The 24,486-nt window shown below is 41.2% G+C and overlaps 1 protein-coding gene across 3 annotated transcripts in view; it reads left to right on the top strand.

Annotated features, from left to right (window-relative positions):
- Nucleotides 1-22,179, top strand: part of pkp3 (plakophilin 3) — a 56,566-nt gene extending 34,387 nt beyond the window's left edge. For all 3 annotated transcript variants that reach the window (XM_033039183.1, XM_033039184.1, XM_033039182.1), the window contains exons 4-13: nucleotides 296-419; nucleotides 1,054-1,258; nucleotides 4,959-5,133; nucleotides 6,212-6,329; nucleotides 8,443-8,610; nucleotides 11,375-11,554; nucleotides 12,804-12,957; nucleotides 14,585-14,777; nucleotides 16,992-17,076; nucleotides 21,428-22,179. In XM_033039183.1, coding sequence (XP_032895074.1) covers nucleotides 296-419; nucleotides 1,054-1,258; nucleotides 4,959-5,133; nucleotides 6,212-6,329; nucleotides 8,443-8,610; nucleotides 11,375-11,554; nucleotides 12,804-12,957; nucleotides 14,585-14,777; nucleotides 16,992-17,076; nucleotides 21,428-21,463 — 1,438 coding nt within the window. In that variant the 3' untranslated portion in view covers nucleotides 21,464-22,179. The remainder of the gene's footprint in view (nucleotides 1-295; nucleotides 420-1,053; nucleotides 1,259-4,958; nucleotides 5,134-6,211; nucleotides 6,330-8,442; nucleotides 8,611-11,374; nucleotides 11,555-12,803; nucleotides 12,958-14,584; nucleotides 14,778-16,991; nucleotides 17,077-21,427) is intronic.
- The last annotated feature ends 2,307 nt before the right edge of the window (nucleotides 22,180-24,486 follow it).

Genomic DNA, 24,486 nt, shown 5'->3' on the forward strand with positions numbered 1-24,486 from the left:
AAGTCTCGGGTTCCTCCACCCCTAACACTAACCTCTGCCTCTGGCTGAAAGGTCGGTGGCTGAAACTGTTACTGATATCCCACTGCCAATTCACATCCATTGAACTCCTGATCTATTTGATGCTACACTAGAACGTCTGGACAACACATTTCCATTGAGGGCAATGGAACAAATATGGAAATGGTGTACTGGTGGTGGTGGATACGTTAGCGGCGGTGATTAGAGTTTAATTTCCACTCCAATGCTTCTAAGTTATGTCAAGGGGCTTTACACTTTTTGACTCCCTTCCTTCTAGAACTGATGGAATGAACCTACCTACTGCTGTAGAATTTCTGAGCAGCGCTGATGTTAACAACCAAGTTATTGGATCTAGTTACATTCAGCATAAGTGCTACCACGATGCGAGTGCTAAAACAGAGGTATGAGTGACTTGGTTGGGTGGGGACTTGTGCAGTTCAGTTGACTGTTTCCTTAATTTAAATCCTTGTGACTGAATGTTGGAATTGTGCGTGAAGTTATAGTGGGATTGAGATGGAGAGTTGAAGTGATTCAATGACTGGGATCTCTGGGTCAACTTGTGGACTGAATGCAGGTGTTCTGCAAATCCACACTTGGTTTCTCCACTGAAGAGGACACCTCTGAATGTATACACCGTATTAGAAGTGCCAGCATTTCGCTGCTTTACCTGGAATGGTGGTGGTTAGATCTGTAAAGGATGGGAGGGAAGAGATAATCGCCTTCCATTTCATGCATTATTGTTTTTTTTACTTAGTTTAAACAGTGATTGGCGGTTTCATTTATAGACTTAATCAAACTGTGCAATTTTAATACATGAAAGCACAATTGTCCAATGTAAAAATTGATAACAAAAAAATTAATGTCAATTTTTAAGTCTGAGTTTTAAATGCTTCAGTGTCAGTGACTTCCGTGCCGGGGAAGAAGGCACTTTTTGCAAAGTGTGCCAGATTATAGGTTCTTCCTTTCCTGCATTTTGTAAAATTGGTTCATGGTTCTCAGAACTGTATTGTTGATTCAGATATTTCCCTCTGACAGGCCTATAACCTGGGAGCCGTCGCTCAGCTAGTGAATCTTTTCAATGATCGGTCATTAGAGGTTCAGAGGAGTGCCACAGCAGCAATGCGCAACCTGCTCTACAATAACAATATCAACAAACAGGAGCTGGTCAAACAGAATGGAATCTCCAAAATGATGGAGGCAATCAAATTTAATGATGAAGAACTGAAGGCTAACATCACAGGTATGTTTCATTTTAACCCTTTTATACTGTTACTATGTCCCTAATCAATCATAGATCAAATAAGGCTGGGGTGAAGTACACCTTCTGTGTAACTGCCTTGTCGTCAAAGCTCACCCCTCCAATCCTTCATAATCCTTTTGTTGTTCAGACTATAATTGTATTGCCTTAATCCTCTGTTTTTTGGGCTCATGCTCACCATCTTTCTCGCCATGAGCCGCAAATACCACTTTTATCTGGGGGGGAGGGGGGGGGAATAAACATTTAGACGGGCACATGGATAGGACAGGTTTAGAGGGATATGGGGCAAATACAGGCAGGTGGGACTAGTATAGATGGGACATGTTGGGCGGTGTGGGCAAGTTGGGTTGATGGGCCTGTTTCCAAGCTCTATCACTCTATGACTTTGTGAAACACACTCCTATAGTGTGACTATAGACCCAACCCAGCTTTTTCCGTTATATCTGCACAAACACCTCTTCTCCAGTACGTTACTAAATTCCTACTCTCCCTGCTTCTAATGAGCATGTAATAATTCCACCTCCGTCTGCTTTCTTCTTAATGTGGTCTGAATCTCCTTGACTATTAACTACAGCAAAAGTAGTGGCAATGCTCGATATCATCTTACTGTCAGCAGATAATCCATTTTTCCAGCAGTAGATCACTTTTCTCCAGTGATGATACAGTATGACACCAGTCTCCACATGTCTGGCAATGATCCTGTTAAACACCACTAAACATCATAACTGTTCCAGAGCCGCTGTCTGAAAAAAGGTCAGAGAATTGCTAAGGACAAACTGCACCCCCTCCACATACACCTGGATCTCCTGCCATCAGGCAAGAGATATCGAAGCATCAAAGCCCGGACTACAAGACTGCTAAACAGCTTCCTACCACAGGCTGTGAGGCTGCTAAACAGTCACTCTGTACTCACAGCCACTTGATTGGCACTGGCCACTTTAATAACTGGCACTGGCCACTTTAATAACTGGCACTGGCCACTTTAATAACTGGCACTGGCCACTCAAATCAGCTGCCCCGGACATTTTTATGATTGGTTTATTGTATTTTAACGTTGTGTTTTACCAGCTTTTAACTATTTATACTGTTCCATCAGGGACTAGATGTTTTTTAGTGTTATTATGTGTGAAATGTTTTAAATTTCATGTGAGATGCTCCGCTATTCCCTGGGAAACGTCTTTTCATTTTGCACTGTACAACTGTTGCTTGCAAGATGACAATAAAGGTTGATTGATTGATTGATTGATGTTAGTGGCGAATAACAATGCTGGGTAGGTGTGAACTCATTCTAGTAGGGATTGACTTCTGGGATAGTTTTGTCACCCTAGCGTTTTAATGTTCTTGGTTATCTCATGGTTTAGATTACAAATATGGAACCGTTATTAAAAAAATAACTTCCGTAGGTCCATCATTTGGGTGGGAGAGGGAAAATGTGAAGTAGCTGGATGTTGAAAAGTTTATAATGTGCATCCAAGATGTTTTAGAAACATAGAAAATAGGTGCAGGAGTAGGCCATTCGGCCCTTCGAGCCTGCACTGCCATTCGATATGATCATGGCTGATCATCCAATTCAGTATCCCATCCCTGCCTTCTCTCCATACCCCCTGATCCCTTTAGCCACAAGGCTACATCTAACTCCCTCTTAAGTATAGCCAATGAACTGGCCTCAACTACCTTCTGTGGCAGAGAATTCCACAGATCCACCACTCTCTGTGTAAAAAATGATTTTCTCATCTCGGCCCTAAAAGACTTCCCTCTTATCCTTAAACTGTGACCCCTAGTTCTGGACTTCCCCAACATCGGGAATAATCTTCCTGCATCTAGCTTGTCCAACCCCTTAAGAATTTTGTAAGTTTTTATAAGATCCCCCCTCAATCTTCTAAATTCTAGCGTTTTGAAATAGAAGGCCAATCTTAAGTAATATTTTTACAGTAAAACAGAATTGTGACACATTGCTTACTGAAGGATATAATAGGAATAATAGAATGAATAGAAGGGACAATACAGCCATAGTACTTTTTTTTGGCTGGAAAGGGACAGATTAATGATCAGTGTATGAAAGAACTGCCGATGTTGGTTTAAACCAAAGATAGACACAAAATGCTGGAGTAACTCAGCGGGACAGGCAGCATCTCTGGAGAGAAGGAATGGGAATGGCGTTTTGGGTCGAGGCCCTTCTTTAGACCATCAGAATCTCTTCATGCAGGGCTGTGACAAAGCACTTCAAAAATACGGACTAGGTTGTGGGTAGGGCTTGTTATATCAACTGAAAGGACTCTTGCACATCTCAAAAGTATGCGATGGAAGGATTGCACCATGGCAAGCTTCAATCATTTTGGAAGTCATGGCTTGCTGGAAGTGCCCTCGTAACAGTTTTGGACAAGTGGTGACCTGAATGCTATTTGTTTAAGAAGGAACTGCAGATGCTGGAAAATCGAAGGTAGACAAAAAATGCTGGAGAAACAGCGGGTGAGGCAGCATCTATGGAGCGAAGAAAATAGGTGACGTTTCAGGTCGAGACCCTTCTTCAGACTGATGTGGGGGGGGGGGGGCGGGAAGAAGAAAGGAAGAGGCGGAGACGGTGGGCTGTGGGAGAGCTGGGAAGGGGAGGGGAAAGAAGGAGAAAGCAGGGACTACCTAAAATTGGAGAAGTCAATGTTCTTACTGCTGGGGTGTAAACTACCCAAGCGAAATATGAGGTGCTGCTCCTCCAATTTACAGTGGGCCTCACTCTGGCCATGGAGGAGGCCCAGGACAGAAAGGTCTGATTCGGAATGGGAGGGGGAGTTGAAATGCTGAGCCATGGTTAGATCAGGTTGGTTATTTGTGATCGGTTTTGGCCACAACTAATCATTATGGGCTGTGAAAATTATATATGGGATAGTGGGTGCCCTTTACTCGTTTGAGGTACAGCCAAATCCTCATTCATTTTATTGAAAACCACCCTATTCTTTCCTCCTTTTGCTTTCTCATTCCAGTGTTGGTGCATAACTGGTTTGAGTTTAAACTAGTTATTTCTGGTGTCTAGAGAGTTTAGTTTACAGATATATATATATATAGTGTCAAAACAGGCCCTTCGGCCCACCGCGTACATGCCAATCATTTAACACTAGTTCTATGTTACCCTGCTTTCACATCCACTCCCTACACCCAAGGGGGAGTTTCCAGAGACCAATTAACCTGCAATCCCACTCATTTTTGGGATGTGGTAGGAAACTCGCATGGTCACAGGGAGAACGTACAAACTCCATAAAGACAGCACCCAAAGTCGGGATCGAACACTGGTCTCTGGCGCTGTGAAGCAGCGGCTCTATCACCGATGCTACTGTGTTGCCCTATGTCTTATAAATTGTTTATGGAATCAGTCATGGTGATCCACTGGAAGATAAAACACTGCTTCAGGAAACAGATGAATATTTTACTGGGACAATTAACAGATTGAACTTTATACTCAAACTGCCGATGGACAATTTACATCCTGTACTTATTTTAGAAAAACACTGTTTCTCCCTAAAGTGCCAGAAAATGGTCCATTATCAGCCATTTGCTTTATGTTAAATATGAAGATTACCATTGAGCATATTGGTATGTTTTCCAAATGATTTTAGTCGTTAATGGAATCCGGGGAGAAAATTATCGTTTCCTTCAACACAAATCTACTCTCGCACTTTGATCTCCGTAGGAATTTTGTGGAACCTGTCTTCCAAAGAGGAACTGAAGGACACTCTTGCTCAAGGAACATTAGCAGATGTCACGGAAGAAATCCTTTCTCCTTACTCAGGTTGGAGTAAGAATATTACTACCCAGGAGTTTCCTTCAGAGGATAGTGTCTTCTATAATACAACGGGCTACATTCGGTAAGGTTTCAACTTCAGGCGTAAATATTTCTGTTGCTTCAGTGGCATTTTTCATTGGTAAATTTATTTTGTATTAAAATCAATTATTTAAATAGAATAAATAACCAAATTCTTTAAAATGCAGTTCTATAATAGGCAAGAAATATGCATTTAAGAAGTTGTCAAAACTATGTTTTTTACTGTATTGGAAAAAAAATCTTCCACACAGTCCTATGTAATATGATCAAGAACTGAATATTGCCAAAAGACGACATAGGCAGGATTCTAGAGTATACTTCGCCTACATTAAATAAGACACTGAAACAATGACAATTTCTGTACGTACACACAAAATGCTGGAGTAATTCAACGGGACTCAGAATTAAAGGTTTTAAAATAATTAAAGCAGCTCTTTTAAAAAGGAGCCGAGGAGGAACTTCTAAAGAGGATAGTTAATCTGTGGAACACATTGCCACAGAGGGCTGTGGAGGCCAAGTCAGTGGATATTTTTAAGGCAGAGATAGACAAGTTCTTGGTGTCAATGGTTATGGGGAGAAGGCAGGAAAATGAGATTAGGTGACAGTCATGTAGAGGAGTAGACTCGATGGGCCGAACGGCCTAAAGTTCTAACTCCTATAACTTGTGACAGGCAACATCTGTGGATAGAAGGGATGGGTGACGTTTCGGGTCGAGACCCTTCAGACTGAGTCAATTTCTGCATTTTGTTTAGAAATATTTGCAAAAATTGTCGACACGCCTATCTTTAAGTTGCAACTATTTATAAATGAAAATCAATGAAATAAGAGATCTTGTGTTCAGGGGGTGAATTAGTAATGTGGATGGGTTAGCAGGGTTTCACATCTGTTCCAAAAAAGTGTACTTTCTCAGTGAAGGGAGTACCAATAATTGCTATTGAGATATGCATAATCTAATCTTCCCAAATCAATGACTTGTGTTTTAAAAGGCTTTTGCATTGTGGCGAGGATGTAAATCGTTGAATAATTCCAGATTCTGTAACTGGTGGCCTCTTTTTAATAATTAGTTTTTTCTCATTGTGTCCGTGCAAAGAATAAAACTATTTGTCTCATAATTTATACAGAAATCTAAGTTCCGGAAAAATGGAAACTCGTCTGAAAATGCGACAATGCGAAGGTTTAGTGGACTCGTTAGTCCATTACATCACGCACTGTGTTGATATTGGCAAAACTGCAGACAAGGTAGGACCATTATCCTATGTTTGCATAGACATTCTTTAGTTATGCCGAGGTGCCATCTTCAAAGAAAATCTATTTCAAAGAGATCTATATCAAACAGGGACCCAGTGTGGGGCCATCAAGAACAAAGAGAGACGAGCCGTGAGGGGGATTGGGGGGGGGGGGGGGGTTAAGGGCGCCGAGACATCGATAGACCCGACGTGGGGGGGTGTGGTTGCTGAGAACAAAGAAGGACACGGCTGGGGGGGAGATGGAATAGAGGCCATTGACATGATATTGAATTCATTTTGATTCTATGTCGCTGCCCTATACATGGCGACTCTTTGCGTACTGTATGGTCATTAGAGGTCTCCTATAGTCCTGAGAGGTCACCCGCGACATGACGCCAGGGGTCGCCTGGATGGTCGTGAGAGGTCTCCAAAGAGTCATAGCGTCTTTCTGGTCGCCACTGAATTTTCAGCATGTTGAAAATTTCGGCGACCTATCACGGGCGCCGGCAGTCGCCTGTAAAGGTCACGTAAGTGGGACAGGCCCTTAAGTTTGTGAAATGGTGGTTTTAGTGATGTTGATGGCTTTGAAGTTTCTGACCACTGCCCTGCTCTTTTACACTACTTGCCTCTGTCCATACTCCAAACCACTACTCGACTACCCTTGGTGATGGTGAGCGTGACAAGTAATTAGTTGTGACGCCAGCAACGGATCCTGGCAGGGCAGCACAAGGCACACTGCCGTTTAGAATATTGTGTGTTAGCTCCACTCCAGTGTTTCCTGCTGCTCACCAAATTTCAACCTTAGCATATAAATTGGCATCTGTTCCATTATGTTTGTCTTGTGTGCTCTCATGAGGGCTGAAGTAAATTTCTTATAATTCTTAATGGCTCACTTTGCTTAACTGAGATTTTTGAATCTGTTCAGCATGGAGACCTTAATTACACAGCCTCCAGTAGTTTTATGATAAGAGGTGTTAAAATTAATTGCCCTGCAATTCCCTGGTTTCCCCTTTTCATCTTTAAATTTCTCCCAAATCTTGTCTTTAAAACACTGGCATGATACTTGTGGCATGACTGGCTTTCATTGCCCATGAGAAGTTGGAGGTGAGCTAGATTCTTGCATTACAGCAGCTCTTTCTGGGAATGCATTTGTGCAATGCTGCATTGGATAGGGAACTCCAACATTTTGATCGACTGATAGTAAACATTCAGATAATAAATACTTCCAAGTATGTGTGGTGTGTGACTTGAAGTGAATGTGCCGATATTAGTATTTCATGAGTCTGCTGCTTTGACTGGGGCACTAAAGCTTAAGCATTTAAGAGTTCTAGCCTGCATTTAGACCAGGAATCTAATGGGCCTGGCAGAAATTTGTTCTCTTTTTGTGCTGTGAAAGTATTTATTTGCCTTTAAAGGTTGCGGTCATGTGTGAAACTTTAAGAAGGGTCAAATGCCTTCAACTTTGCATTTTGCTTACTGCATTCCTGCAGTCTGTCTGTTCATTATTTGGTCTGCATATGGGCTTTTGGATTTTCAGGTGGGCTTTTGGATTTTCCTCAGAGAAGCACTTAATTTCAGGTAGACAAAAGTGCTGGAGAAACTCAGCGGGTGCAGCAGTATCTATGGGGCGAAGGAAATGGGCAACGTTTCGGTCCGAAACCCTTCTTCAGACTTATGCACTTAATTTCATTCTAATATACCTTTTAATCATTTGAAACATTGGGAGCACAACCAGACAGTGATGATTTTTAGATAAGTTGTTATCATCTCCAAGATAGTATTTGCTTTGACTGGGCAGTGAATACCATTTCAGTGAAGACTCTGACACTGAGCAGGCATTTACTGTACTGTGGGATGGGGGTGGGTAAAGTTCTTAGCAGCGCCACTAATCTAAACTGTTTCACTTCACTCCAGAAAGCGCTGATTGTGTTCTGATAGGTAATTAATAATGTTGTGGAAGACCTTTCCCTTCATTTGTAAACAGAGATAATTCATTGAGGTGCTGAGAAAAAGCAGACATTAACGATCCAGATAGGCAGATTCTACCCATTCTTTAAATGACATTTGTCAATGTAGTATTTTTTGAAGCTGCTTCACAGTAGACCATATTCTCTTTTTTTTTTCAGAGTTTGGAGAATTCGACCTGTGTTCTGCGTAACTTGTCCTATCGCCTTTATGAAGAAATACCATCGTTTTATCAGAACCGATTGGGCGGCCCTGGCAGGAATGACAGAAGCGCAAAGAACGAAGATGTTGTGGGATGTTTCACTCCACAGAGTCGGAAAATCAAGGAGGTGAGAGAGACTTAATTTTCTCCATCATCTAGAGGTCATGCAGCTGTCAACTTTTGCCAGCTGTCAAAATGTAAGGCAGAGATAGATAGATTCTTCATTAGTACGAGTGTCAAGGGTTATGGGGAGAAGACAGGAAAATGGGGTTAAGAGGGAGAGATAGATCAGCCATGATTGAATGGCGGAATAGACAATGGGCCGAATGGCCTAATTCTGCTCTTATCACATGAAAATTCTCTACTTTTCTATCAGAATGTACTTGTCTTCCATAGCATGTGGTGGGGTATGGGAGTTGGATACATTTTTATTTGCTCCATTTGGAGTACAAGGTTAGCTTGCTAACTGTAATTAACAGCACGTAAAGGAACCTTTCATATCTGGCTAAGTATTAGATTAAATTAGAAATGAAACATGCACACTAGAGAAGGGGCGGTGCTGGACCTCCTGTTAGGAAATGAGACGGGTCAGGTGGCAGAGGTATGCGTTGGGGAACAGTTCGGGACCAGTGATCACAATACCATTAGTTTCAATATAATTATGGAGAGGGTCAGAACTGGACCTAGGGTTGAGATTTTTGATTGGAGAAAGGCTAACTTTGAGGAGATGCGAAAGGATTTTAAAGGAGTAAATTGGGACAGTTTGTTTTATGGGAAAGATGTGGAGGAGAAATGGAGGACATTTAAAGGTGAAATTTTAAGAGTACAGAATCTTTATGTCCCTGTTCGGTTGAAAGGAAATAGTAAAAATTGGAAAGAGCCATGGTTTTCAAGGGAAATTGGACACTTGGTTTGGAAAAAGAGAGAGATCTACAATAATTATAGGCAGCATGAAGTAAATGAGGTGCTTGAGGAGTATAAAGAATGTAAAAAGAATCTTAAGAAAGAAATTAGAAAAGCTAAAAGAAGATATGAGGTTGCTTTGGCAAGTAAATCCAAAGCGTTTCTACAGCTATATTAATAGCAAAAGGATAACGAGGGATAAAATTGGTCCATTAGAGAGTCCGAGTGGACAGCTATCTGCAGAGCCAAAAGAGATGGGGGAGATATTGAACAATTTCTTTTCTTCGGTATTCACCAAGGAGAAGGATATTGAATTATGTGAGGTAAGGGAAACAAGTAGAGTAGCTATGGAAACTATGAGATTCAAAGAAGAGGAAGTACTGACACTTTTGAGAAATATAAAAGTGGATAAGTCTCCAGGTCCGGACAGGATATTCCCTAGGACATTGAGGGAAGTTAGTGTAGAAATAGCAGGGGCTATGACAGAAATATTTCAAATGTCATTAGAAACGGGAATAGTGCTGGAGGATTGGCGTACTGCGCATGTTGTTCCATTGTTTAAAAAGGGGTCTAAGAGTAAACCTAGCAATTATAGACCTGTTAGTTTGACGTCAGTGGTGGGCAAATTAATGGAAAGGATACTTAGAGATAATATACATAAGCATCTGGATAAACAGGGTCTGATTAGGAACAGTCAACATGGATTTGTGCCTGGAAGGTCATGTTTGACTAATCTTCTTGAATTTTTTGAAGAGGTTACTCGGGAAATTGATGAGGGTAAAGCAGTGGATGTTGTATATATGGACTTCAGTAAGGCCTTTGACAAGGTTCCTCATGGAAGGTTGGTTAAGAAGGTTCAATGGTTGGGTATTAATGGTGGAGTAGCAAGATGCATTCAACAGTGGCTGAATGGGAGATGCCAGAGAGTAATGGTGGATGGTTGTTTGTCAGGTTGGAGGCCAGTGACTAGTGGGGTGCCACAGGGATCTGTGTTGGGTCCACTGTTGTTTGTCATGTACATCAATGATCTGGATGATGGTGTGGTAAATTGGATTAGTAAGTATGCAGATGATACTAAGATAGGTGGGGTTGTGGATAATGAAGTAGATTTTCAAAGTCTGCAGAGAGATTTATGCCAGTTGGAAGAATGGGCTGAAAGATGGCAGATGGAGTTTAATGCTGATAAGTGTGAGGTGCTACATCTTGGCAGGACAAATCAAAATAGGACGTAAATGGTAGGGAATTGAAGAATGCAGGTGAACAGAGGGATCTGGGAATAACTGTGCACAGTTCCCTGAAAGTGGAATCTCATGTAGATAGGGTGGTAAAGAAAGCTTTTGGTGTGCTGGCCTTTATAAATCAGAGCATTGAGTATAGAAGTTGGGATGTAATGTTAAAATTGTACAAGGCATTGGTGAGGCCAATTCTGGAGTATGGTGTACAATTTTGGTCGCCTAATTATAGGAAGGATGTCAACAAAATAGAGATAGTACAGAGGAGATTTACTAGAATGTTGCCTGGGTTTCAGCAACTAAGTTACAGAGAAAGGTCGCAGTAGGGCTTTATTCTTTGGAGCGCAGAAGGTTAAGGGGGGACTTGATATAGGTCTTTAAAATGATGAGAGGGATAGACAGAGTTGACGTGGATAAGCTTTTCCCACTGAGATTAGGGAAGATTCAAACAAGGGGACATGACTTGAGAATTAAGGGACAGAAGTTTAGGGGTAACATGAGGGGGAACTTCTTTACTCAGAGTGTGGTGGCTGTGTGGAATGAGCTTCCAGTGAAGGTGGTGGAGGCAGGTTCGTTTTTATCATTTAAAAATAAATTGGATAGTTATATGGACGGGAAAGGAATGGAGGGTTATGGCCTGAGCGCAGGTATATGGGACTAGGGGAGAATAAGTGTTCGGCACGGACTAGAAGAGTTGAGATGGCCTGTTTCCGTGCTGTAATTGTTATATGGTTATATGTAATTTGATTTACTCAGATCAATACAGATACAGCAGTATTTTCTGAAGTATCGAAAGATCCAAAAGGAATTGAATGGCTATGGAGCCCTGCCACTGTGAAAATGTACGGCAGCGTCTTGGAAAAGAGTGAGTCCAACATGCAGACTACTGAAGCTGCCTTGGGAGCGCTACAGAATATTACTGCAGGGGATTTCCGGGTAAGGGAACATCATTGCAGCTTTTTCCATGTATCTGTTGACTGCATTGAAGCATTATACATGTCCAAGTTAGACTGTCATGGTCCAAATATTCTTAAACAGACAGAAACTCGAATAAAATCAGTATAATCAGTAACATCTCTTTATTAGGCCAGGCGGTGTGGTAAAAACTTTTTACAGTATGCTGATAACAGACTATACAGAGAAGTCCCACACTAAGAGACACTGATTTCAGTACATAACCCCACTACTCAACAGTAAATATACCCCACTACTCAACGATTCAGCAATACATTATCTACAAAGCTTAGTATAGCCTCTTGCTTCTTAAGATTGACAGATCTTTAAGATTGACTGCATCAGAAGATTGACAGGTTCTTCTGACAGAGGAAGGGTTAGCCATATATGGTTATATGAGAAGGTTATATTTCTGCAGAACAAGCATTTTGGTTCTTTCTACTTACGACACACATCATAATCTTATAGTCTGAATTCTCTCTCAATGTTTACATTATAGAGGAGACATTCATGAAGCTGTGCTTGTTATCTCGCTCATGTTATTGGAAAGGGAACATCAACAGTCTGCTAACTTTGTTAATGTACTGAAAGCAAAAGCTAGTGCGTTTCGCTGGCTTTGCAATTTAATAGAAGAAGGTTAAAGCATGTCTTAGTTTCAGCGGAATCCATTTTGTGAGTTTAAATAATTATTAAGTTCCACAAGACTAGTGCCCAGTTTATTTAGCAGGCAGTGATTTTTCTATCAGGTTGGCCACAGTCAGGTGAGAGGAGCATGTTGTGGGCTCGGCTCCACTTCCTCCCCCCTCCTCTATACTGTTTGGTGAAAGCTTGTCCATGAACTAGTCAGCAGTGAAAATGTGGATGTTTGGATGTTGCTGTTGGAGCGGTGGAGTGGGTGTTGCCTCTTGCCAAGGGCAGAGTTTACGCCCAATCATCTTAAGAGTCCACAACTGTTCTTCAATCCTGTGAGAGTTTTTGCACGCTAAGTTACTGTTTATGTGGTGGTTCCGTCCACTGATTGCAGAATCCTGGCCATTGTGTCTTTCCTGGTACCATCTACATTTTGGGTGGGAAGGTCTGAGGAACAGGAAAACATTGTCCCTTCTCAGTCAGACAAAGGGCAGTCTACTTCTCCATCAAAGAAGTGCTCCTTACAATAAGCAATTATAATTTTGAAGGATCCTGGATTAAAGATGTTTTGTGCCTAAGCTTTATATTTTTGAATCCCCAGTGGGCCTCTGTGGTGAGTCGTTTGACAATGGAGCAGGGCAAAACATGGTACACACTTATCGACTATTTGAAGAGCAATGACGATAAAGTATTGAAAGCCTTAACTGGTCTACTTCGCAATGTTACCATACATGCAAAGAACAAGGAAGATGTCTGTGAGTAACTGCAGCTTAGATAGTCTTTTGTTTATTTGCATAAGTAATAGCGTTTGATACACAGTGGTCATATTCTTGAGGCAAAGCAAAAGCTGTTACCAATTCAAACATCCGAGCACTGAAGGAAATTAGCATTTCCTCTTGCAGGATTGGATGAGGTGGTGCTGGTTGGAGAGATGGAATTAATGTCAGCATTACTATAAATTAAAAGACACTATCTTTCCACCAGCAGTACAATCATATATTAGAAACATAGAAACATAGAAAATACGTCCTCTCCAAGATCTCTGCAAATTATTTCTCTTCAAAGGTTCCAAAGGTCTTTTATTGTCACATGTACCATTAAGGTACAGTGATATGCAAATTACCATACAGCCATTCAAAAAAAAAGCAGCACGGCACATAACTACATAAACTTCCACCACAGTGGATTCCCCACATTCCTCACTGTGATGGAAGGCAAAAAAGTCCAATCTTCCTCTTTATTCCCCGCGGCGGGGCAATCGTTGCCCCCGCGTCGGGGCGGTCGAAGCCCCCTTGTCAGGGCGGTCGAAACTCCCGCAGCTTGGAGTTCCAAGGGTGGTCTGCAAGCACCTACGGTTGGAGCTCCGAGGTCGACCCCTGATGACCAGACTTTTTACTCCAGAGTTTTTAAGATATTTTCCTTAGCTGTGGTTTCTACCAACCATAATTGACTCAACCAGAGCTCTATTTTGAACACTTCTGCTTTCAATCATTCTATTCTGTAGCCATGCAAAATATAGGGTTTCCTTGTCTTAGCTTTCACCCAACTAGCCTCCAAATATTTTAGATCATACTTGACTTCCAATTCCATTCCACCTCAGACACTTTTTCCTATCCACTCCTCCCCTGAAGTGACCTTTCCCACCCTGACTCGCTGGTCTACAATTTCATGTAGCTAGTCCCACACACCTTTTTGTTCTTCACAGACGTGGCCATACTTTTGTTTCGATTTAATGTTTCAGTATCAACTGTCTGCTTTCAAAGCAATTAGTTGGACATGATGGACATTCCTTCTGTGCTGCCCACCTTCTCCACGCTTGCTGAAAACAATTCAGTTGAATGCCAATCTAATTTAGTTGAATGAGTTGGTCTTTCGCAGATCATAGTGGCTTTAAAAAAAAAAAAAAAATTGGTCCCCACATGTACAAATGAATGCTAATCATACCCCTAATTATAGTTATCCCTCGCAATAACGGACCACGGGGGAGGGTGTCTGCTATAACCGAGTAAGGGGGGTATACATTTTAACCCAAGGCCTGGAAGCTCCTGCCACGTGGTGGCAGCACGTCCGGTAACTGGTGGAAATGAGGGGATGGTGTAACGGTCTTATGGGGACGGTCGGTCTGCCTTAACCAAAATCCATTGTATAGAGGTCTGTTATTGCCAGGATTTACTGTATTGTTCCTAGATTGTTTGTGAGATGTTAATTTGTCTAGTCTTCAGATAATGGATCTGAAAAATAGAAAAAGTTTTCTATTTTTTAGGGGGAGGGTGTTCCTTGCCTGATTCTATTAGTTCATCATCTTTCCTGGTATACCCAAGCACATGTTTATTAATTTGAAAAATAACTTTAAAGAAAAATCATAAACTGTCTTTTCCACAGCAATCAAAATCATTGGACCTCTCTTGAATAAATTACCTGAGGACTTCAACCACTCTTCACCGTCGAATGAGGTGGCTGCTAATATTTGCTTGATACTCAACGGCCTAGTAATCGAAACCAGTGAAGCTCCCAAACAAATTGTAAACCATAATGGATTAAGAAGGATCATGAATATCAAAGACAGAAGAGATAGGTAAGTGAATAATTGACTCCATTTGAAGTGAAATATTGTCTCCATTTATACCTCATGCCGCCTCGGCAAGGCCAGCAGCATAATCAAGGATGAGTCGCATTATGGCCACTCCCTCTTCTTCTCAGGTAAAAGGCATAGAAGTGTGCAAACACACACTACCAGATTCAGGGACAGTTTCTTCCCAGCTGTTATCAGGCAACTGAATCATCCTGCCACAACCAGAGAGCAGTGCTGCACTACTATCTACCTCTCTGGTAACCCTCGACTATCCTTAATTGAACTTTGCTGGCTTTACCATGCACTAAATGTTATTACCTTATCATGTATCTATACGCATTACCAGGCTCGATTGTAATCCTGTATTGTCTTTCTGCTGACTTGGTACACGTGACAATAAACTAAACTGAAACTGAAAAGCCAAGTAGAGAACAATGTTTTAAATTTCTCCCCTTCAGAATAAATTTAAATTAGAATATCAAGATTGATGGAAAATTAGTAGGTTGAAAAATAACCAAAACATGTTAACGTTTTTATATACTGATCTAAAGGAACACTTTGTCTCGCCTTTTAAGTTTTGGGTGTGGATTGTAAGTGATATTTGCATTGTGCCCAACTAAGATAGTGTAATGATGTATACATTTTATTCTCATCTGATGTAAAGAGGATTGTCTGAATGTACCAATAACACAATCACATTGGGTAACTAAAATTGCCAAGTAGAATAGTCCGTCTTGTCTTAGATCGAGCTCTTAAAGAGAGTGGAGTCAGGGGATATGGTGAGAAGGCAGGAACGGGGTACTAAATGTGGATGATCAGCCATGATCACAGTGAATGGTGGTGCTGGCTCGAAGGGCCGATTGGCCTACTCCTGCGTCTATTGTTTATTATTGATATTTTTTATTTCAAAAGTTCAAAAATATATTGGAAATCCGATACAATCAGTACATTTTCTTTACATTTAGCCTCATCGACTGTTAGCAAAGCACCTTATGCCTCTCCTGTGGTGTCCTTGAATAATACACGCAACAAGTGTTTGAGAGCCCCTCAGTGCGCGGTGGTGGCAGGATCTTGAATTGCAATCCTTCACAATTCCCTTTGCATTGGGTTGTCAGGGTTTCGGTGCATCCCTCAGCATATCCCTCTGCATCCTGAAATGTGCCAGTTGGCAGGATTAATCTAAGGACATCTTATTGCATTGGAAGACCGATAGGTTTCGGGCAGGGCAAAGTTCATTTTCCAGCATGGTGGTGGCCTCCGACAGCAGTTGATGTTTGTCTCTGTATGTATCCCTGGGAACAGCCCATAGATCAGGGATTCTTGTATCCTATTCCAAACTTTCATGCAAATGGATAGTTGGCAAAGAAGTGGTTGATCACCTCATTTGCAACACAGCTCTCTCAGCGGCAGCATGTATTGGGAATGGGACCATGCAAGAAAGAAGTGCCCCTCTCACTGCCCGCCAAAAAAAATCTTGATGCTTGCAGATGAGTTCTAGCGGAGACAGTCTGCCTGGTGGCTTTGATGGCCAGCTTGGGAAACCATCCCACAGGATCTGTCATGCCATTAAGCTGGAAGGGTGCAGAGAGGATTTACAAGGATGTCACCAGGACTCGAGGGACTGAACTATAGGGAGAGGTTGGCAGGCTAGGACTGTTCCTTGGAGCACAGGAGACTGAGGACTGATCATATAAAGGTGTATAAAATCATGAGGGGAATAGATAGGTTGAATGCACAAAGTCTTTTATCCAAGATAAGGGAATCAGAAACCTGAGGGCATAGGTTTAAGGTGAGGGGCAACCTTTTCACCCAGAAGGTGATTAATATATAGAATGAGCTGCCACAGGAGGTAGTTGAGGCAGGTACTATAACAGCATTTAAAAGACACTTGGACAGGTACATAGATAGGAAAGGTTTAGTGGGATATGATCCAAACACGGACAAATGGGACAAGCTTCGATGGGGGCATCTTGGCCTGCATGGGTTAATTGGGCTGAAGGGCCTGTTTCAGTGCTTTAAGACTATGTATGATATGTCCTTCTGCATGTTGATCTCGTGCTTTAGTATCTGCACAAACAATACAGGACCAATATTAATTTAATATAAAAATGTCATTATGAACTTTGTCAAACAACTCTTATACTTATTGCAATGAAGAAGTGGTGGGAATCAATAAATGTGGATTTTTGAAAGCTTTTCTGATTATTTTTTTTTCAGTGAATCTGAGAAAGCTGTAGAAGCTGTCACCACCCTTTTGGGAAATATGTGGTATTACAAGTCCCTTCATCGTGAATACAGATCGGTAAGTAGCAAAGCAACTGGGCGAACCCAGACCAGTACTACTAGTTTGGTCACTGCACCCTTTTGATCAAAGGGATACTTGCATTAGCAATCGGTGATGTTAATGACAGCTCGGTCGCATTCCTACATCATGATGGTGCCTTTCCCTTTCCCTTCACCAATGACTCTTAAAGGGACATTGCCCAGTGCTATTCATCTGAAAGAAATTCAACTGAAACTCTTATGATCTTGTGGCTTTCAATAAATCTGAAACTATTTGCAACTCTTACAATAGTTTAGTTTAGTTTGGAGATACAGGGCTGAAACAGGCCCTTCGACCTCCCCTGAGTCCACGTCAACCAGCGATCCCCGCACCTAACACTACCCGACGCACAGGAACAGTTTTACATTTATACCAAGCCAATTTAGCCTACAAACCTCTATGTCACCTCTACGTCACGAGAACGTGCAAACTCTGTACAGACAGCACCTGTAGTCAGGATCTAAACTGGGTCCCGGGCACTGCACGGCAGCATCTCTACTGCTGCGCCACTGTGCCCCCATTCTACCAACAATTCTGTGCCTTATGCATCTTTTGACTTCTTTCATCTTGTTGTGGTCATTGTGCTGGTCACCTCGGCCTTAATCTTTGGAATTGACTTCCAGACATTGCTCCCTCACTCTTTTTCAAAAGCCCTTTAAAGACAAGCTTTAAACTGAACAGGTATCTTTTAATCTTTGTCGTATTGTGGTTCCATGAAATATTTTGAGACACTGGAGGGGAGTTACACTATGTTAAAAGCGTGGTGCGAATGCAAGTTTGTGGATGGTTACAGCACAGGAGCAGGCTATTTGGCCCATTGTGTATATACCTGCTCTTTAAAGGGCAACATTTTTCCACTCATGCCCCTTTCTCCGCCAACATTTTTCCTTCACCATTTATTTATTCATTTCCTCCTTGAAAGGCACAATTGGACATACCTAGACTGTGCCTCCAGGCTGTGCATTAAAGATTACAAACAGAAATAGCACAAAAAAAAGTTCTATTCTCGAGATGTCTAAGAGCAGCACAGGTAAATAAGGTTGTGAAGTCGGCATACAGGATGTTACACGGGTTTACCTGGCCGTGAGGGTAAAAATAGGAAGGCAGGACAGATAATGCACGGCTCAGGAGTTGATGCAAGGGGGCAGGGATTCAGGTTTTTAGACCATTGGGCCCTCTTCTGGGCCATAGATGACCATTACAAGATGCATCTGAACTGAATGGGTACCTATATCCTTGCAGGGAGGTTCACTAGTGCTACTTGGGAGGGTTTAAACTAGAGAGACAGAAGGGTGGGAACCAGAGTAGTAGGTCAGAAATTAGAAGGAGTGATGGAAAGGTAGAAGTTCGGACCAGTAAGTCTCAAAGGAAGGAGGGGTAGGAAGAGGTGAAGAAATATGGTGACGCTGATGGCTGAAGTTTTTATTTCCATGCGAGGAGTATTATGGAGAAAGCAGATGAACCTAGAGCCTGGAATGATGCTTGGCAACATTTTGGACATTGTGGCCATTGTGGAAACGTGGTTGTGAGAGGGGCTTGATTGGCAGCTCAATATTTCGGTGTTTCGATGTTTCAAATCGAGAGGAAGTCAAAAGAGGTGGAGGAGTTGTGCTACCAACCAGGGAGAATTTCATGGTGATGCTCAGAGAGGAGGGATTGTCTGCTGAGGTGGTATGGGTGGAGCTAAAAAATTAGAATTGGCACGCACCCTAATAGGATTGTACTGTGGACCCCCTCCAATAGCAAGAGGAGATAGAAGAACAAATATGTAGACAGATTACTGAAAGATTCCAAAGCAACGGCGTGGATCATTTTAACTTGCCCAATGTTGACTGGGGCTTGCTAAATACCAAAGGCTATGGACTGAAGTTGTGAGGTGTATCGGAGAAGCTTTCATAAAAGAGAACGTGGATAGTTCTACCCAAGAAGGGAATATATTGGTCCTTGTATTGGGAAATTAGCCTGAACTGGTGATTGACGTTTCAGAAGAGCATTTTGGAGATAGTGAATCCAACTCAAATGTAAGAGGAAATATATATAATTAATGGTCTGACTCCTAACAGCATTGATGTACATTAGGGTCTTGGGTTCCATAACTCCCTGAAAAAGGCAATACAAGTAGATAGAGTGGTAAAGAAGACATTTGGTATGCTTTCTTTCATACCATTGAATATAAGAGTCAGGAAGTCACGATGCAGCTTTATAGGATGTTGGTTCGGCCACGTTGGGGAGCATTGGTTGGAAAGTGCCGTTCTGGTCACTCCATTGCAAGAAGGATGTCGATACTTTGGGAAGAGTGCAGAGGATGCCTGGACAATAGGTATTAGCTACAGGGAGAGGTTGGACACAATTGAACAATTTTCTCTGGAACACTGGAGTTGACTGGGAAACCTGATGGAAGTGTGTACAATTCTGAAAGTCTGAAATAGGGGAGACGTGCAGAATCTTATTTCCAGGATGGAAAAATGAAATACTTGAGGCCATAGGTTTAAGGTGGGAGGGGCAAAGTTAAAAGGAGATGTGTGGGGCAAGTATTTTTGTACATTCATTTTTTTCATTTTCCTGATCTGGAATCTTGTAGGAGCTTGTCAAAAAATGGCATTTAAGTAGAACAAAATAATGGATGTGCATAAACATGCCTGAACAACTTAAGGACATCAGTTTGACAGAATAAGCATTAGTTCAGTTGAGCAAATCTTTTATGTCTTTGGCTTTTAACTGAACTAATGAGATCACACAGTAAGAGTTCCCACAGCCTTTGGGAATCGCCCTGAAATACTGAAACGATTGAAACATCCATGATGTCTCTTATAGATAGGCATTAATTAAATACAAAGTGGTGAACAATTTGTCATGGTTAGATGCAGGATAAATCAAAATCTTGATGCAGGTTTTGATCAGGTGGTCTTGGCAAGATTAGAAAACCTTTGTTGATGAAAGATATTAAGGGCCTGATTGGAAACAGGGAGGCAAATGTCAGATATACAGTACAGTTAGGTATCGATTAAGTGAATTTTTGAAGGAATACACTTTAGAAATAAATTAGTGGGCCAAAGATAGCTGTGAAATATACTGAGGGAACCTAAAAATCTAAGGAATCTCCTTTAAGTACATTAAGACATTAAGAGTGGAAAGATAGCTGGCAGAGAGAGATTAAGTCCCCTTAAGGATAAGTGGTGATAAATGTGTGGGACCACAGAAAATTAGGTCTTAAATGAATACGCTTCATCTGTATTTACCGTGGAAGAACATGAAAGTATGGTCAGGGGAGGAGGGAACAATGACATTCTGAGGCAGTGTGAAATGTGGATGGAGTCAATAGTGGGAAGTGTGGTCTCTGATGGACTAGGCTACATCTACAACCTGCAGTGTTAGGCAGAGCTGTTCCCAAACCAAGCTGTAGGGTGTCGTATCAGGCACCCTGAGCTTGTCATGGGTGAGAGGTTACTAGATGAACAGGGGGTAAAGATTCAAAGAGGTGTGCCTGTATCGCCATTATCTGAGATATCATTGTTATCTAGCCTCCATTTGCAAATTTTAGTCTTGTAAGCTGAGAAACACAGTGGTTATTGTGGGTTGAATTTGGCATATGCCAGCATATGCTTGCTGAGGAAAATCCGAACAGCTGGTTTAAAAAGTAATGGCTCTTTGCAATGTTTTGCATTAAATTAGTTCATAATTGCTAAAGTGGAAAAATTTCAGAACTGCAATGCTTATTTTTTTAAAGTCAGATTTTCACAGTGGGTAAGGGACAGATACTATCTTATATTTTCTTTTCTTTCATTTAATATGTCCAAATGTACAGGAGATAGGTTTGGTCTATTGAGCCATGCTGCTATTGGGATCTTTTCTTATGCAGCAGAAGTTGAGGTTTTACCCACAATAGAGCATTGAAAAGATTATACTTTTGTTTTCTTCTCATTCCCACTACCTACGGGTATCTATTGATCTACCAAACATCTGTATTATTCCTCACCTCTTTCCCTTCTCCCCCCCCCCCCCCCTCCCCATCCCATAATGAATGAATAGGTTTATTGGCCAAGTGTGAACACATACAAGGAATTTGCCTTGGTGCTCCGCTCGCAAGTAACAACATGACATACAGTAAACAATTAAGAATAAAACATAAAACTTTAAGAATAAAAATGTATAGATTAAACATGTGAAAGCGCTTTGCCCAGGGCAAGAATTAATAAGGAGAATTGTTTTCAAACGCAAAAAGGCAAGGTATAGAAATACCAGCATTTTTAAAATTATTTATAACCATACATTATAACACTACCTTTGGATGGTTTGAAATTACTAACTTTCTTTGATCTTCTTCCCACAGAGGGGCTTTCTAAAGAACCACTTTGTGCACTATTGAAATCTAATCAGTCATCAAGCTTCAATCAAAACAACCGACAAAACCAAATGCTACTGAATGCGTCACTTCAGAAATATATAATAAATATGAACTTTATTTTCAAGTACTTAAAATTTGCTTGGTGGCATCTGAATCTGATAACGGTGCATTGGGACTGAATATTGTCTGGCAATACAGAGGACTGGTGCATATAGGTGAAAGTTATATACCAAAATGTCTATACAGAAGTTTTGCAATAAACGATAGCATGTCTTTTTTGGACTATATAAATATAGCCAAGACTATAGAAATATAGTGAAGTTTGACAAGATTATTCTTCAAAAACCAATCCAGAAATTTATTTTATTTACTTTCAAAGGTAGTTTTGCATTTTTAAATTCTTTTAATACTTGTGTTGAAACTGCTAGTGCTGCCCGTCTTTGGGTGGCCAGGTAATTCAATGGGTAGTGTGGGTTTACTGAGAAGTTTAATAATTATTATAAGCACTGGGTTAGGCTGTTTCATATGTGTTAAAATGCCATTTCCTGAGGTGTGTAAACTCTTTCAAAGTGGTGTATATTATGCTAGTTTTTCAATAATCTGAATCAAACTTGGATAGTTTAGCTTGGTCTCTTCCATTATGAATTTGGGGAAAAGTTGGGAATTTACAGAATATAGAAATATTCTTGTAATATGAACAACTGCCAATGAGCCGGCAAAATTGAATTAACAAAAAAGCAGCGTTTGAAGCTGAAAAAGAATACCGGCATTCTTCATGGAGTCGTACAGCACAGAAACAGGCCCTTCCACCTAACTAGTCTATGCCGACCGAAATGTCCCATAATAAGGCAGCGTAAAACAGCTTTTAATACATTATGGTAAGACTAAACAAACTTAATGGCAATTCATTGGTTAACATATTGGCAGTAATTTTATATAATCAATTCCCAATAGTGTTTAGCAGCTAGTTGAAAAACAAACTAAACTTCCCACTCTTGTGAACATGAGTTTTTAAAATTGTTGGACTAAACGGAGACGAGGAAACACTTTTTCTCACAGAGAGTGGTGAGTCTGTGGAATTCTCTGCCTCAGAGGGCTGAGGAGGCCGGTTCTCTGGATACTTTCAAGAGAGAGCTAGCTAGGGCTCTTAAAGACAGCGGAGTCAGGGGATATGGGGAGAGGGCAGGAACGGGGTACTGATTGGGGATGATCAGCCGTGATCACATTGAATGGCGGTGCTGGCTGAAAGGGCCAAATGGCCTACTCCTGCACCTATTGTCTATTGTCTAAAAAGCCTGGTTGGAATGGCACAGTTTCTCTCTCCCACCTCCCCATCCCCTTCTTCATTTGGTGGGGAGGGGGGGGGGGGGGGGGTACAAAGGAGTGTAATTAAAAGCCCAAAGGAGTGGGAAGAAATTTGGTTCTGTAATGTAATTGAGTCCACAATGTAACACTGTAGGAGATGGAATTTAAGTAAAATTAGGCTTGCTACCATTTTTTAAATTAGCAATAAAATTGTTAATGCGAATGTAACTGTAGATAATGTATATTTGTACTATAGTGTGACCTTCATCACCATTTTAACCAGTAGAAATTCTAGTAATGTTTGATACTTTATTGCGGTAGCAATTTGCAAAATAATTCCAACGCACTTTTGGTGTTTTGAAATCCAGCAGACCAACTGGACGGGCATGCGAGTGCGAGTGCGGATATTCCAAATCTCCAGTTGGATTTATCACTCCCCCTAAATGAGGCTGGAGGATGTGGGGGGTGGGGGTGGATGGATGCAAAGGACAAAAGTCAAAGTAGGTGGCAAACGATACAAGGAAGTTGGAGAAGAAGATAGACACAAAATGCTGGAGTAATCTCGACCAAAAATGTCACCAGAAACGTCAATCCTTCTCCAGAGATGATGCTTGTCCCGCTGAGTTACTCCAGCATTTTGTGTCTCTCTTCGGTTTAAACCAGCATCTACAGTTACTTCCTACACAGTTAGAAAAGAAGGGTTTGGTCCACACCCCAAGTGTGTTTGAGAACTGCTGGGAGGAAGGGAAAACCAGGGTTTGTTCTTTGACATGCCGTACAACAACTTTGGAAGGACCAAATTCCTGGTATAAAAATGTCTTACTTCCTATGGACCAGTCAGACTGATACCCAAATAACTTGAGCATCATTAGATGATTGGGTACTTTTGTAAATGTTCTGATTTTTAATGAATTGTCAAATTGCTAATTTTAAATGCAAAATGCCAGCTCTTAGCTTTTGTAAAACTGTTTAAAAAAAATAAATAAAAATGCTTAATTTTTCATCTGATCGCAAAGGATTTGTTTTCATTATACCTTGCGTAGTAAATCACAGTCAGATTAAGGAATTGACAAAAGATATCCTGATGGGACTTTTACAATTATCTGACAATATTGGTTTAAAACAAAATGAAAATTGGTGTCCTTTCTCAAACCAACATCCCAGCACTGACACCCTAATTCTGGTCAGCAAAGTTTGGTAAGTCATGCAATGTGCATGCCTGATACTAGATAGCTCAACTTCCAAACTTTGTCAGGAAGGGATTAATAGATGGGAAGATTTAAGGGTACCTGCATAGTGGTAAGAGTGCACCATCTTAAACCCCCTTTCCACCAATGTGCTCTGTCGGAAAATGAGTCCTGGAGTAAATTTGTTTTTTAATGCAAGCAACAATCTCAACTTCTAAAGGCTAAACGCCTGGTGTGTGTTGATGGGCATTGATAAAGGAGCTCGGCAGAACAGAATAGCCAACAGCATTCCAGAGAACCAAAAGAGATTTAAAGCTTCCATCATTTTGAAGCTAAAAGTGAATATTCAATCTTGGGATATGGAGGTGACAAGTGGGCCAACCTTTACCCAATGAAGTTGCCCTTTGGGAGAAGATGGCAAGTTTTAAATATCACTGCACTCTGTATGGGAGGGTACATGGAGTACCTAGATTTATGACCCAGCAGAAATTAAGGAACAGGCAATTAAATTTAACTTGGAGGCAATCATTTTCTCATTGACTCGTGTTCTGT

Source organism: Amblyraja radiata, chromosome 20 (genome assembly GCF_010909765.2).
Source record: "Amblyraja radiata isolate CabotCenter1 chromosome 20, sAmbRad1.1.pri, whole genome shotgun sequence".
Lineage (NCBI taxonomy): Eukaryota > Metazoa > Chordata > Chondrichthyes > Rajiformes > Rajidae > Amblyraja > Amblyraja radiata.